Genomic DNA, 14,843 nt, shown 5'->3' with positions numbered 1-14,843 from the left:
GCCTAGTGCTTCCAGTTGGGTGGTGCAAGCAGTAGCGATGGAGTCCTGGGGGGAGTTTGCCCAGAGATTAAAGTCCCCAAGTAGCAGGAGATTTTTGGTTTTCAAGGTGTATGTAGAGATTTGATAAAAGGTGCAAAGAAGTGTGTCTTTGGTTCCGGTAGTCTGTAGTACAGTAGTATGTGAAAGGTGTCCTGGGGTGTTGTTTGACATTGAAATGTGAGTGTTTCCATGAATGTCAGTGAGCTCTGTAAAGTTAGTTTTGTGAGCAGTTGGCCTGACCTGCTCACATAGAACCTGCAGTTTGTTTACATTCAGTGGTGAATGACTTCCTCTCCTGGCTGTGCCTACATATTACAGGCCCTTGGACTTCTATGGGACTATCTCCTTACTGAGAGATGGAAGTACAGTGCCTTGAAAACGTATCCACGCTCCTTGAAATTTTCCACATTTTATCATGTTACAACCAAAAATGTAAATGTGTTTTATTGTTATTTTATGTGATAGACCAAAGCAAAGTGGAACATAATTGTGAAGTGGAATGAAAATGATAAATGGTTTTCAATTTTTTTTATAACTAAGTATCTGAAAAGTGTGTAGAACCACCTTGTGCTGCAATTACAGCTGGAAGTATTTTTGGGGATGTCTCTACCAGCTTAGCACATCTAGAGAGTGAAATTTTTGCCCATTCTTCTTTGCAAAATAGCTCAGGTTCTGTCAGATTGGACAGAGAGCGTCTGTGAACAGCAATTTTCATGTCTTGCTACAGATTCCCTATTGGATTTAGGTCTGGAGTTGGAATGGGCCGTTCTAACACATGAATATGCTTTGATCTAAACCATTCCAATGTAGCTCTGACTGTATGTTTAGGGTCAATGCCCTGCTGGAAGGTGAACCTCTGCCCCAGTCCCAAATCTTTTGCAAATTCTAAAAGGTTTGGCCCGGTATTTGGCTCCATCCATGTTCCCATTAACTCTGACCAGCTTCCCTGTCCCTGCTAAAGAAAATCATTCCCACAACCTGATGCTTCCACCACCATTTTTCAACAGTGGGGATGGTGTGTTCAGGGTGATGTGCAGTGTTCGTTTTCCCCCAACACACAGCGTTTGGCTTTTATGCCAAAAAGTTCAATTTTGGTCTCATCTGATCAGAGCCCCTTCTTCTACATGTTTTCTGTGTCACCCACATGGCTTCTCGCCGACTGCAAATGGGACTTCTTATGCCTTTCTTTCAACAATGTCTTTCTTCTGGCCACTTTCCATAAGGGCCAGATTTGTGGAGAGCACGACTAATAGTTGTCCTGTGGACAGATTCTCCCACCTGAGCTGTGGATCTCTCCAGAGTTACCATGGGCCTTTTGGCTGCTTCTCTGATGAATGCTCTCCTTGCCCGGCCTGTCAGTTTAGATGGACGGACATGTCTTGGAAGGTTTGCAGTTGTGCCATATTCTTTCCATTTTTCGATGAGCGATTGAACAGTGCTCCGTGAGATGATCAAAGCTTGGCGTACTTTTTTATAACCTAACCCTGCTTTAAACTTCCCCATAACTTTATCCCTGACCTGTCTGGCTTGTCCCTTGGCTTTCATGAAGCTGTTTGTTGACTAAGGTTCTCTAACAAACACCTGAGGGCTTCACAGAACAGCTGTAGTTATACTGAGAATACATTACACACAGGTGGACTCTATTTACAAATTGGGCACCTTCTGGAGGCAATTGGTTCCACTAGATTTTAGTTAGGGGTATCAGAGTAGATTACGAGTATCAAAATTATCCTTACTGTACTCATTGGGGAAGAAGCACCATTTGACCCCGGGAATAGATGAGTTGAAGCAACATCCTCTGGATTGGCATTCTTCGGAACTAATTCCTGGATATCCGCAGTCTGTTCTGTCAGCCGGTCTCACCGAGCACTGAGCCGTATCTATGAAGGATAACGGAAAATAATATTTTTGAAATAGCAATAATGTTTACAGGCTGCACATAATAGTTTTCAGGTCTTATGAAGAACTCATTTTTTTAACCAAACGACTTAAAGAGGAATTGCATTTTCAGAAAGAGTGCACTTTTTGGCCATTTGATTTGACCTAAACAATCCCACCCTCACTCATATAGCACATGACCTCTGTAGCATATATGACTGGCTCTTTGGGTTGCTTCTTCCTCTGCCAGGCTGAGCTCTGCTACATAAGGGACTGTGAGAGGTGAATATCAAGTTGAATTCAGGTACTTACCCTGTTTTTATTGTAGAGAGCTGCAGAAACTGTTGCCACTATAAAAGTAGTGTATTATAATAATAATGGAAATCACAGCATAGGAAAAAGCCTTACTGTAGGTCTTTTTGTGGAAGCACCATTTGACCCCGGGAATAGATGAGTCAAAGCAGCATCCTCTGGAAAGGCATTCTTTGGAACTAATTCCTGGATACCCACATTCTTTTCTGTCAGCCAGACTCACCGAGCACTGAGCATTATCTATGAAGAATTGAAAATATTTTTTTATTGAAATAGTAATTAATAATGTTTACAGGCTGCACATAGTTTTTTGGCTTTTATGAGGAACTATGAGGACATTTTCCTCCAAATGTGTGACCTAAACAATAAGCGTGTAGCATCCTCTGAGAGAGGTTCTAGGTTAGGTACATTTAGTTCTCGCTTACTGTAATCAGTGTAGATGTGATTGTTTTGGGGTCTGTTCTGTGTTTCACTGACTGCAGGGTTGACTGCTTCCCCTTGTCTGTCTGCAAAGGTTCTGGAAGGTAGTGGGCTGGGAGAGTGTAAGCAGCAGCTGAATATTTATGCAGGCCTATTCAATCTCTGGGGAGAAGTGCCCAGATGGTGGTTGGGTGTGTGTATAAATACTCTCAATCATCTTGTTCTGGCGAAGGAGATGGGGGGGGGGGGGGGGGTTCTGTCCACTCTCTAGGTAAGCCTGCCATGTGTCTGCATCCCAGCTAGGTTAGCTGGTGGCCTATTCCACTGAAAGTTTACTGCAGCTGACTGAGGGACTTTTCACCTGGGGATCTAGTCTGGTATCATGGGAAAATTGCCTAGCAGACATTGGAAGGAGGCAATGAATTATCCAAAACATTAGTGAGTACAGGCTGGTGTGAGTGATCATTTAGACTGTATGCTATTGCCATTCCTCTTGTACTAGGGTCAGTTTGATCAAAGGGGACACTGTGTGTGGTGTCATGGAGAGCTCAGTCAACTATTTGCTGCTAGCATGGACTTATGCTCACATTACTGCTGCTGCTGAAGATATTCCTGAAAAAACTCCAACATTTGCTGCAATCAAGGAGATAGTTAGTGTCCTCAAGTTCACAATAAAAGTTATTGGAGACTCCCACAGTTACCCTGAACCTATCCAAATTCAAGTTCTACAATAAAGCATCAGACAAGCATACCTCTACACTGTTCAATGAGCCAAAGGAGTGAATGTGACTTTTGTGTCTGGCTGTGGGGCAACTACGATCATGAAATATAGTGATGGGTAGTTATTGTGTATCACAAAAAACTGTGAGTGAAGTTACTGTCTCTTTAACTCTCCGGGTTTAGAAGAAAAGTGAGTTCACATTTAAGGGTTGTAAAGACTGAGATGTCTGGCAACAAGTGTAACCTGGTTAATTCTTGAGTAATTAGTGCACTGGAAGGACAGAAGGCAGATGACAGAGGCCTTGGTAGTGAGGAAACAGTTGATACTTTATGTTCCTCGCTTAATAACTGGAATTGGAGTCCACTGGGGTGCAAGGCTTGCTGTGTGAAATACAATGCCTTCCCTATGCAGCTAATGGTGGAACATAATAATGTGGTAAATTGTAAAGATCTGAGTCAAGGTGGTGGAGTTAAGTATTTACTTAGGCTCCATGCACACTGATAAAAATACAGAGGACACTCCAAAAATCCCACAGTGCATTCCAGACTCCTACAATGCATTGAAAAAATAGAATGCCGAACACTAATTAATGCGTGTTTATGAGCGTTTATAAGCGTTTATGAGCGTTTATAGGCTTTTGTCATTTTTTGTCGGTGAAAACGGCACTTTGAACGCAAATTTCTGCCGTTCAGAAAAAAGCCCATAAACTCCACTTCTCATTAAAGCTAAAAAACATCCATGTGTGCATGGACACATAGGCTAACATAGAGTGGAGTTTATGGGCTTTTAAAAAAACGCCCAAACTCCAATAAACTGCAGTTTATGAGCTCCAGTGTGCATGGAGCCTAAGTGTTGCTTTCTCAAAATGCTACAAAGTCATGTGGACAGACAGGTAGGAACAGACCATGTCACCAGCTGGAGTAGTGAAGAGGAAGACACAGTCCTTCGGGAAGGGTTTGCTGTAAGTGCATTGTGGCATTAAGGCTGAAAGTTTATGTGGTGAATGGCTTCCTGCCCTGGCTGCATCTGCACATTATAGGCCCTTTGACTTCTATGGGAACATCTCTTTGCTGGGAAATGGAAGGAGATTAGCCCAATCGAAGTGGATCTGTAATGTGCAGGTTTGACCAGGAAACCTTTCACCATTGCTGTCCAGTTCTCTCATCACCAACTTCTATGCTCAGGACTTCGAAGCCTCTCTTTTCTACTGGAACTTCCTATCCCAATCTCTCCGCCTAGCTCCTACTCCAACTTTAGGTAATCTTTAAAAACTCACCTCTTTGGGGAAGCCTAGCCTGCCTCAGAGCTGAATTTTATTTTCTACATCAACTGTATTACTTGCTCCTCTGTTTTAGATTGTACGTATAGGAATAACTCTTACTGTAGGTTTTGGAGAAGAAGCACCATTTGACCCCGGGAATAGATGGGTCAAAGCAGCATCCTCTAGAATGGCATTCTTCAGAACTAATTCCTGGATATCCGCAGTCTGTTCTGTCAGCTGGACTCACCGAGCACTGAACCTTATCTATGAAGAATAATTGAAGATATTATTTTTGAAATAGCAATAAATAATGTTTACAGGCTGCACATAGACGTTTTTGGCTTTTATGAGGAACTATGAGGACATTTTCCTCCAAATGTGTGACCTAAAAAATAAGTGTATAGCACTGAACCCAAACAAACTCACCCTTATGCCCTATACACACAGTCTGACTTTTTCGACGGAAAATGTGTTGTCGGAAATTCCGATTGTGTGTGGGCTCCATCTGACTTTTTACATCTGAATTTCCAACACACAAAGTTTGAGAGCTGGATCTAAAATTTTCCGACAACAAAATCCGATCGTTTAAATCCCGATATATGTATACAAATCCGACGCACAAAGTGCCTCGTATGCGCAGAATAAATTAAGAAGAGGAAAGCTATTGGCTACTGGCTATTGAACTTACTTTTTATAGTCCCGTCGTATGTGCTGTACGTCACCTCGTTCTTGATGATCGGAATTTCCGAGAACTTTGTGCGACCGTGTTTATGCAAGACAAATTTGAGTCAACATCCGCCGGAAGAAATCCGACGGATTCTGTTGCCTGAATGTCCTATCGTGTGTACAGGGCGTTACTCAGATTAGATCCAATGAGCATGGGCACCAGAGTTGGTTTACATTAAGCGATGATAGGCTCCCTCTTCTGGCCGCACCTGCACATTACAAGCTCTTGGACTTCTATGGAACCGTCTCCTGGCTGGGAGATGGACGTAGACAAGCTTCATAGAGGTAGTGCTGAATTCTGCAGGCACAACAAAGAAAGGCAGCCTTTCGCTGTTGAATGTAAACAAACAATGGAGGTTGCAGCTATTGGGTCAAGGTGAGTAGGGTAGGATCCATTAGGTCAGGGGAAAGTCATAAGAATAAGTGCACTTATTCTTGAAGTCTGAAGCCCAGGCAGTTAAATAAACAATTTTACTTTTTTAATTTTTACTCTGTCCATCCAGTCACAAGAGTTGTACGTAGCAATAAAAAGAACCTGATTTTTCTCTGCTGCATTTCAGTAACTCCCTCCCCATGTGACTGGACAGTAGAATTAGAAGCAGCAGACTTATGAGATTATCTCTTTGTCACTCTGCACACTCCTTCTATCAACATGTTCCTCGTTAGCACATGACCAGTGATGTAAGTAACTCAGTTAAAATAAACGGAGTTACTTAAAGCAGTTACTTTAGAGGGTAACTGATTACTCTTCCCCCCATGGTAACGCCGTTCCCATTACTTGGGAGGTGTTACCGCAATTACGTCTACTGCCCAGGACCAGGTAGACGGGACTAGCAAAGGAAGTGAATGTCGCTGCCTCCATCGGCGAGATTGACACCTTGCGAGCCCCGTCACCTGGTATGAATTTGAAGGGGAACCCCTATGCCAAAAAATGGCGTGGGGGTCCCCTCAAAGGCGACGAAGGAGAAAGCCGGGCTCCTCCACTAGTAAAAGAGCTAACGGTAAAAGAGCAGGCCAGGGTTGTCAGGAAAAGGCCCTTGTCCTCATCAACATGGGGACAAGGTGCTTTGGGGTGGGGGGCCCCAAAGCACCCCCCCATGTTGAGGGCACGCGGCCTGGTAGGGCTCAGGAGGGGGGGGGCGCTCGCACACCCCCTTTCCTGACCAGCCAGGCTGCGTGATCGGATAAGGGTCTACTATGGACTTTGGGGGGACCCCCACGTTTTTTTTTTGGCCATACCAGGCAACGGAATAGCAAGGTGTCAGTCTCTTCGATGGAGGCGGCGACATTCGCTTCCTTCGCTAGTCCTGTCTATAGAATATTTAAAAAAAAGTCACAGTTACTTTGCTGAGTAACTAAATTCTTTTCCAATGTAGTAATTGAGTTACTAATGCAATTCATTTTTGGGAGAAGTAATTTGTAACTTAACTAATTACTTTTTTAAAGTAAGATGACCAACACTGCACATGACCACATTAGCATATATGACTGGCTCTTTGGGTTGGTTCTCTCTTTCCCAGCCTGAACTCTGCTACATAGGGGATTGTGAGAGGCTAATACCAAGCCAATTTCATGTACTTATACTGTGTTTATTGTAGAGAGCTGCAGAAAATGTTGGCACTATAAAAATAGCGTATTATAATAATATTAATAGAAATTATAGTATAGGAAAAACCCTTACTGTAGTCGTTTGAGCGGAAGCACCATTTGACCCCGGGAATAGATGGGTCAAAGCAGCATTCTCTGTCATGGCATTCCTTAGAACTAATTCCTGGATATCCACACTCTATTCTGTCAGCTGAAGTCACCGAGCACTGAGCCTCATCTATGAAGAATAGTTTAAAAAATTTTTTTTTAAATAGTAATTAATATTTTATACAGGCTGCACATGTTGTTGGCGCTGATGAGGCTCTATTTTCCTCCAAATGCGCGACTTAAAGAATAAATACACTTTTAGCCTCTTTGCCCAGACCTAAACTACCCCACCCTCCCTCAGATGAGATCCATGAGAACGAATGTAAAGAGGTGCTTACTTGGTAGAAGGATTTTTCCTGTTAAGCTGCATTTTTGTAGGTTTACCTTTAAGTCTTGGCTGGTGCATGTAGGGGGTTGATATATTTTGTGACATGGCTTCCCCTTTATATGTGTCACTTCTCTATATGTAGGGCATAAATACAGGGGAACCAACCCAGTCTGGGGCCATCCATAGTGGGAGCTGTGCAGAGAGGAGGACGGTGTACTATGTAATCTGTTTCACTGTCTGCATGCCCCTCCAACGGGACCCGTGAGATCTGTATTGACTGACACTTCCCGCTATCCAACCTTACCCCAAACCCCCTCCAAACCCACCCCCCCCCCATTAACAAATGACCAGACTATGTTTGGAGTAAATGGCCAACAGGCCTTGATTTATTAACTAAAATATATATATATCAAATATAAACTTTCCATAAATAACTTTTATTAAAACGTAAACAACTTTCCATTTGTATTGTATCATGGGTCATTAGCATACCCAAGAACCCGCTGGTCACTGCACACTACATCAGTCATTTCTTTAACCTCTTGACCTCCAGACGGAATCCCCTGTCTCTGAGGCTATACCCAAACCAGTGCAGTGACCTACCCCTTTTACCCTTCCCGTTTAACCCCATGTAACCGGGAAGTACAGATCCAATCACCCCCATCACCATGGATGGGTACAACATATTCTCCACCTGCATCACTTAACCTTTTCAACTAACCCCAAAAAACTGCCCACCCCAGTAAACGAGCCCCCCAAACAACCTCCAATAAAAAGGGGGAGTGGGTGGGAATCTCGTCCTCCTCCGCTCTCCGACTGCCCTGGCTTCCGCTCGGCTTCCCGGCGAAACTACAGGCTCCGCCCACATCCCCGCCTACCGGTCCTCTCTTAAAGCGGCCTATTATTCTCCTTAAAACAGCGACAGTGCAGTCATAGCAACTGTCATGCCGTCCCTCCGCCCACAGCCTGCGGCTGCAGCTCCGCAGACTTTCTTTACTTAGAGCAGCCACAGCAATGGACTTTATCCTTCCTAACTCCCCAACTATTCTGGTATGAACATCACCACAAATCAGCAGCACCACTATGCAACAGTACAGCCAAATGCACAGCCAAAAATATGCGCAAGCCCTTTGGGTGTATTACATTTTATGCAGAAACGCATGTGAAGTAGATTTACTCATGTGCTACCTCAAATATACTTTATTCATATTCAGTAAACAGAGTTTTATTAACCACTTGCCTACAGGGCACTTACACCCCCATCCTGCCCAGGCCATTTGTCAGCTTTTTCAGTGCTGTCGCACTTTGAATGACAATTGCGCGGTAATGATACACTGTACCCAAAGAATTTTTTTTATCATTTTCTTCACACAAATAGAGCTCTCTTTTGGTGGTATTTAATCACTGCTGGGTTTGATCTACCAGTAAATTTTGTAATTTAGTCATTTTTCTCCTTCACTGATGTGCGCTGATGAGGCGGCACTGATGGGCACTGATAGATGGAACTGGTGGGCATTGATTAAGTGGCACTAATGAGGCAGCATTTATGGGCACTGATTAGGTGGCACCAATGAGGAGGCACTAATATACAGCACTAATGGGCACTGATATGTGGCACTGAAGAGCACTGATAGGCTTCACTGATGGGCACTGTTAGGTGACACTGATAGATACTTATTGGCACTGATAGGCGGCATGGATAGGCGGTTGATGGGTGGCACCGATGGGCATTGATGGACAGCAGTGATGGGCATTGATGAGCAGCACTGATAGGCGAGACTGATAGCCAGCACGGACTGGCATCACTAATGGGAACTGATTTATGGAACTTGTGGGCAGTGCTAGGCACTGATTGCTGGCAGTGGTGGGCACTCATTACTGGCACTGATTTGTGGCGCTATTGTAATCAGGGCACTGATGATCAGGGCCCTAATTACATGTGTAGATGTCTCCTGTGAGGAGATGCTGCTGATCAGCTCTCCTCGCCACACACTCTGTCAGTGTGAGGCGAGGAGCGTCGATTACCAGCATCTCTGTGTTTACATGTGACTGGCTGTGATTCGAGACATCCGATCACATGGTTAAAGAGCCGTGGACGCAGCTCTTTACAGAGCTCAGGGTCGTGCAGTGCGGCGATCGCTGCCGCTGTGCGCCCCCATGGGCGTCCCAGAACGAGAGCCATACCACCCCACCATCAGGCAACTAGTTAAAGAAGAAGTTGTCTGTGTCATTAACTAGGAAGAGAAAATCATGAATATAGTGAAGTGTAGTCATGGTGTATCACAAAGAACTGGGAACTGGCACTGAAGTTATATTTAGCCCTCCAGGTTAAGAAGAAAAGTGAGTTCACATTTAACACTCCGGGTTGTAAAGACTGAGATGTCTGGCAACAACTGTAACCTTTTTCATATTTGAGGTTATGTGTAACTTAGTGTGCTGGAAGGACAGAAGAAGGAGCAGCCGGATAACAGTGAGAGCCGTGATGGTGGCAGGCAACAGAGGCCTTGGTGGTGAGGGAACAGGTGATACTTTATGTTCCCCACTTAGTGAATGGGTCTCCATGTTGGAGCCCGCTGCGGTACTAGGCCTGTCTCTGGACCGAGTCTAGAGTCACAAAGTGCAAGGCCTTGCTGAGTGAAATAGAGTGTCTTTCCTGTGCAGCTAATGGTGGAACATGATAGAATGGCAAATTGTAAAGATGTGAATCAAGCTGGTGGAGTTAGATATATACTAAGCGTTACATTCTCAAAATGCTGCAAATGCATAACTGGAACAGACCATGTCACCAGCTGAAGTAGTGAAAAGGAAGACATGGTCCTTGGGGAAGGGTGTGATGCTGTAAGAGCATTGTGGCCTTAGGGCCGACAGTGGATAAGACACCCTGAATTTATTAAAGTGTATGAAGCAATTATTGTAATACTCCCGAGAGGTCCCTAGGGGGCAAGGTTCATGCGGCTACAGCTGGCCTGACCTGCTTACACGCAGCCTGCAGAGTTTGTTTATATTCAGTGGTGAATGGCTTCCTCTCCTGGCAGTGCCTACTGTACATATTACAAGCCCTTGGACTTCTATGGGACTATCTCCTTACTGGGAGATGAGAGTAGAAGAGCCCCATAGAGGTGGAGCTGTGCAGACACAAAAAGGAAGCCTTTCACCGCTGCTCTCTAGCTCCCTCGTCACTTATTCCTAAGTTCAGGACTTCAAGGCATCTCTCTTCCTTTGGAACTCTCAACCTCTCCAGTTATCTCCTACTCCATCTTTAGATGATCTCTGAAAACTCACCTTATTAGTGCAGCCTATCCTGCCTCAGAGCTGAATTGTATTTTCTCCATCAACTGATCCCCCCCCAACAGTTATTATCTCTTTGTATCACTTTCCCTTCCCTTTTAGATTGTAAGCATAGAAAAAACCCTTACTGTAGTTGTTGGGGAAGAAGCACCATTTGACCCCGGGAATAGATGGGTTGAAGCAACATCCTCTGGATTGGCATTCTTCAGAACTAATTCCTGGATATCCGCAGTCTGTTCTGTCGGCCGGACTCACCGAGCACTGAGCCGTATCTATGAAGAATAATTGAATATATTATTTTTGAAATGGCAATAATGTTTACAGGCTGCACATAATAGTTTTCAGCACTTATAAAGAACTCCTAATTTTTTAACAAATGATTTAAAGAGGAATTGCACTTTCAGACAGAGTGCACTTTTTGGCCCGTTGACATGACCTAAATAATCCACCCTCATTTATATAGCACATGATCTCTGTAGCATATATGACTGGCTCTTTGGTTACTTATTTCTCTGCCAGTCTGAGCTCTTCTATATAAGGGACTGAGAGAGGCGAATATCAAGTCGAATTCAGATACTTACCATGTTTTTATTGTAGAGAATTTCAGTTGCCACTATAAAATTAGTGTACTATAATTGTAGCGCCAGCTCCTGAAGATGTTTTTTTTTTATTTAATGTTACACCTGAACTGCAGTTTGGTTTGGGTATAATTATTCCAAATCTTGACCTCAGCATCAGTCTGACTGGACTATAGGGTGTTCAACCTGGCCATAGGGGCACTGTCTCTTCTGGCAGGCATAGAAACACAGTCTGGTTGGGTGCTTTAAGGTCACTTTCTCTCAGAACTATCCCAGTGGGAGTGTCACTCTTGCGGTGCATTCTGGGAGAGGGTACTTAAGATGCAGATGTCACGTGGTTCGGGGTTACAGTCCAGAAGTATGTTCTGACTCCATGGACCTGGTCTTCCTGACCAGCCCCCAGGAAGGCTACGGCCTGGGGTGCAGATCCACCCGACTTTATGTCTCGGGGCTGGCTAGTAAGTAAACTAAGGAAAGGATTCTGAGGTGATCTAGTGCCATCTCCGGTTGTGGAGAGGCCCAGCAACTTCATAGCTATCCAGGGGAGGACTCTTCAGAAGAAGGCCATGTACAGGTTGGCTTCTTAGCAAGAGCCTGGTGAGGCTGAGGGACCTATGTGGATCCAATCTCGTGGCTATCGCCGAACCGGCTGAAAGATACTGGTACCATACGAGTGTTCTACAAGTCCTAGTTTCCTACATGTTCTACAACAAAGTCTGTGGCAGAGACTTATTCCTGATTTAAGCACCCTGTTGGCTGCTAGGCCTTGTGAGAGAGGGACTATCCAACTTGAGTGAACATCCAGCTGTGAATGGCTGTAAGCTGTAAGCTAGTAAGCAAGTCCTTTATTATTGACTTTGACACTAAGAGTACCTAAACTTTCTTCCTAACCCTCTGATCCTATACTAAAGCCCCGTACACATGAGCGGACTTTTCGACATCCAAAGTCTGACGGAATGATTCCGTCAGACTTTTCAATCGTGTGTGGGCTGCAACGGACTTTTGATTCGCAAAAGTCTGACAGACTTTAGAAAATGGAACATGCTTCAAATTTTTCAGACGGAACTCCGCTGGACCCAGTTCCTACCGAAAAATTTGCTCGTGTGTATGCTATTCCGACAGACTAAAACCGACGCTAGGGCAGCTATTGGCTACTGGCTATGAACTTCCTTATTCGAGTCCAGTCGTACGTCATCACGTTCGAATCCGTCGGAGTTTGGTGTGATTGTGTGTGGCCAAGTCCGCTCATTCGAAAAGTCCGTCAGAACTCTGTCGGAACTCCGGCAGAACTCCGGCAGAACTCCTTCGGAAGTCTGTCAGACATAAGTCCGCTCGTGTGTACGGGGCTTAAGAGACTGTTCTTTAACTACGTTTTTGCAAATAAAAATCCCTTTAAGTGGATCGGTCGTCAGTCTCTAGTTTCTGGGCCATCTACCACGGGAAACCCCTAGATGCAAATCGAGGTGAAGAAGGTAACAGTAAGCCCAATCAAACCAGAAGCTCCTTCGGGGTTAGTGCTACATAATAATAATAATAATAACAATAATGTAAATCATGGGTCTTCAAACTATGGCCCTCCAGTTGTTCAGGAACTTCAATTCCCTTAATGCCTAGTCATGTCTGTGAATGTCAGAGTTTTACAATGCCTCATGGGATGTGTAGTTTCGCAACAGCTGGAGGGCCGTAGTTTGAGGATCCCTGATGTAAATGATAGCATAGGAAAAAGCCTTACTGTAGATCTTTTTGTGGAAGCACCATTTAACCTCGGGAATAGATGAGTCAAAGCAGCATCCTCTGGAAAGGCATTCTTTGGAACTAATTCCTGGATAGCCGCATTCTTTTCTGTCCGCCGGACTCACCGAGCACTGAGCTTTATCTATGAAGAATTGAAAATATTTTTTTTGAAATAGCAATTAACAATGTTCACATGCTGCACATAGAAGTTTTTGGCTTTTATAAGGAACTATGAGGACATTTTCCTCCAAATGTGTGGCTTAAAGAATAAGTGTGTAGCACCCTCCGAGATAGGTAAAGTTAGGAAACTTTAGACTGGCTCACTGTAATCAATGTAGATGTGGTTGTATCAGGTACCAAAGTACTGGAGGCCAATGGAGAGAGGGCTTCCCTTGCAGCTCAGTTCTAGACACCTCTGGAGGTGAGACAGGAGTAGTCAGGCCCAAAGGTGGCCTGCAGAGTTGCTTGCAGGAAAGGCTCAGGAACACCGCTGATGTGCTGCGGGGCTGCTGCAGGAAAGTGCGCCTGTGAGATGTAGCAGGTAACCAGGGTCATTGAGACAGAGGGTCAAGCCAAGGTTCGGTGTCAGGTGGATAGCAGTGGAGACAAGGTTAGGTGGGAGCAGAGGTCAAGACAGGTAGCAGCTTGAGGAGATCCATTTAACAAGCTGAGGTCAAGGTCAGGAGGCATGCAGGTGACAGGTCTGGAACAAGCTGAGTCGGTAATCAAGGATCACAGGAAACACAGGAACATCAGTAACAGTTGAGATCAAACAGCACTTCAGTCAAGGGCTGACTTTCTTATAAAGGTCCATGTGAGGTGCTGGGTCCTAGAGCCATTCTGGCTCTCTGACAGGTGCTGGATCCTAGAGATCTGTTCTGTGTTTTACTGGCTGCAGGGTTGACTTTTCCCCCCTGCCTGTTAGGAAAGGTTCTGGAAGATAGTGGGCTGGGAAAGTGTAAGCAGCAGCTGAATATTTATGCAGGCCTGGTCAATTCCTGGGGCATAGTGCCCAGATGGAGGCTGCGGTGTGTATAAATACTATGAGACTTGGAACAGAGGTGTCTTGTCCCTGAGAGGGAAATCACAGCCTAGTGGGCTGTTACCCGCTGGGCAAGCCTGCCATGTGTCTGCATTTAATCAAAGTCTCAGCTAGGGTAGCTGCGGGCCTATTCTACTGAAAGTTTGAAGATGACTGATGTTATTTTCTCAAAATGCTACAAAGTCATGTGCACAGACAGGTAGGAACAGACCATGTCACCACCTGAAGTAGTGAAGAGGTCCTTCTGGAAGGGTTTGATGCTCTAAGTTCATAGTTGTCATGGTTCCTACTGTGTCATACAAATGGCCAGGTGTGGTCACCCCCCAGGTGGCTCAAGGAGGTATTGAACCCATGACTTTAATGTGTACTGCTCCTGCTGTATTGCCTCTGAGCCACACCTGAGTTCATTATTCAGCCTGTTTCCAGCTATGCCTTGTCCTGCCTGCAGTACTGAGAGCTATACTCTGGATCTTGCTTTGCAATTAGCTCCTGGTTCAGCTGAGGCAGTTTATCTAATCAGCTGGGTATAAAACACTGCCTCACTCTGAGGGCTGTGCCAGTTCATTGTCTCTCTCTTGTATTACCAAAGGTTCCTGGTTTCCTGTGTTCCAAGTCTGACCCCAGCTTCTGACCCTGGTTCTGTTCATATTTAACCCTAACTTCTAGAATCCCTGACTACGGCTTCACCTCGACAATCCTTTGGTAAATTTCCTGTCAAGCTCCCGTGCTCAGATTCACAGCCCAGGTAGCCTTTTACCTTGTTATCGTGGGCTGTGTGTATTTGCAAGGGTCGTTACAATTGTGGAATAAAGGCTAAAACT

At 44.8% G+C, this 14,843-nt stretch overlaps 1 protein-coding gene across 6 annotated transcripts in view; it reads right to left on the bottom strand.

Annotated features, from left to right (window-relative positions):
- Nucleotides 1–14,843, bottom strand: part of LOC143981750 (uncharacterized) — a 75,992-nt gene that overhangs the window by 29,200 nt on the left and 31,949 nt on the right. For 4 of the 6 annotated variants that reach the window (XM_077479825.1, XM_077479829.1, XM_077479828.1 and 1 more), the window contains 6 exons: nucleotides 12,979–13,122; nucleotides 10,797–10,940; nucleotides 7,039–7,182; nucleotides 4,752–4,895; nucleotides 2,326–2,469; nucleotides 1,776–1,919 (listed from right to left, as the gene is read on the bottom strand). In XM_077479825.1, the coding sequence (XP_077335951.1) occupies nucleotides 1,776–1,919; nucleotides 2,326–2,469; nucleotides 4,752–4,895; nucleotides 7,039–7,182; nucleotides 10,797–10,940; nucleotides 12,979–13,122 (864 nt within the window). The remainder of the gene's footprint in view (nucleotides 1–1,775; nucleotides 1,920–2,325; nucleotides 2,470–4,751; nucleotides 4,896–7,038; nucleotides 7,183–10,796; nucleotides 10,941–12,978; nucleotides 13,123–14,843) is intronic. The other 2 variants (XM_077479827.1, XM_077479830.1) reach the window with 2 other exon arrangements.

Source organism: Lithobates pipiens, unplaced genomic scaffold, assembly GCF_037356315.1.
Source record: "Lithobates pipiens isolate NorthernLeopardFrog02 unplaced genomic scaffold, aLitPip1_a1.2 Scaffold_16, whole genome shotgun sequence".
In the NCBI taxonomy this organism is placed as follows: Eukaryota; Metazoa; Chordata; class Amphibia; order Anura; family Ranidae; genus Lithobates; species Lithobates pipiens.
The sequence above is the reverse complement of the archived record's forward strand: the minus strand, read 5'-3'. Positions and strand labels throughout refer to the sequence as shown.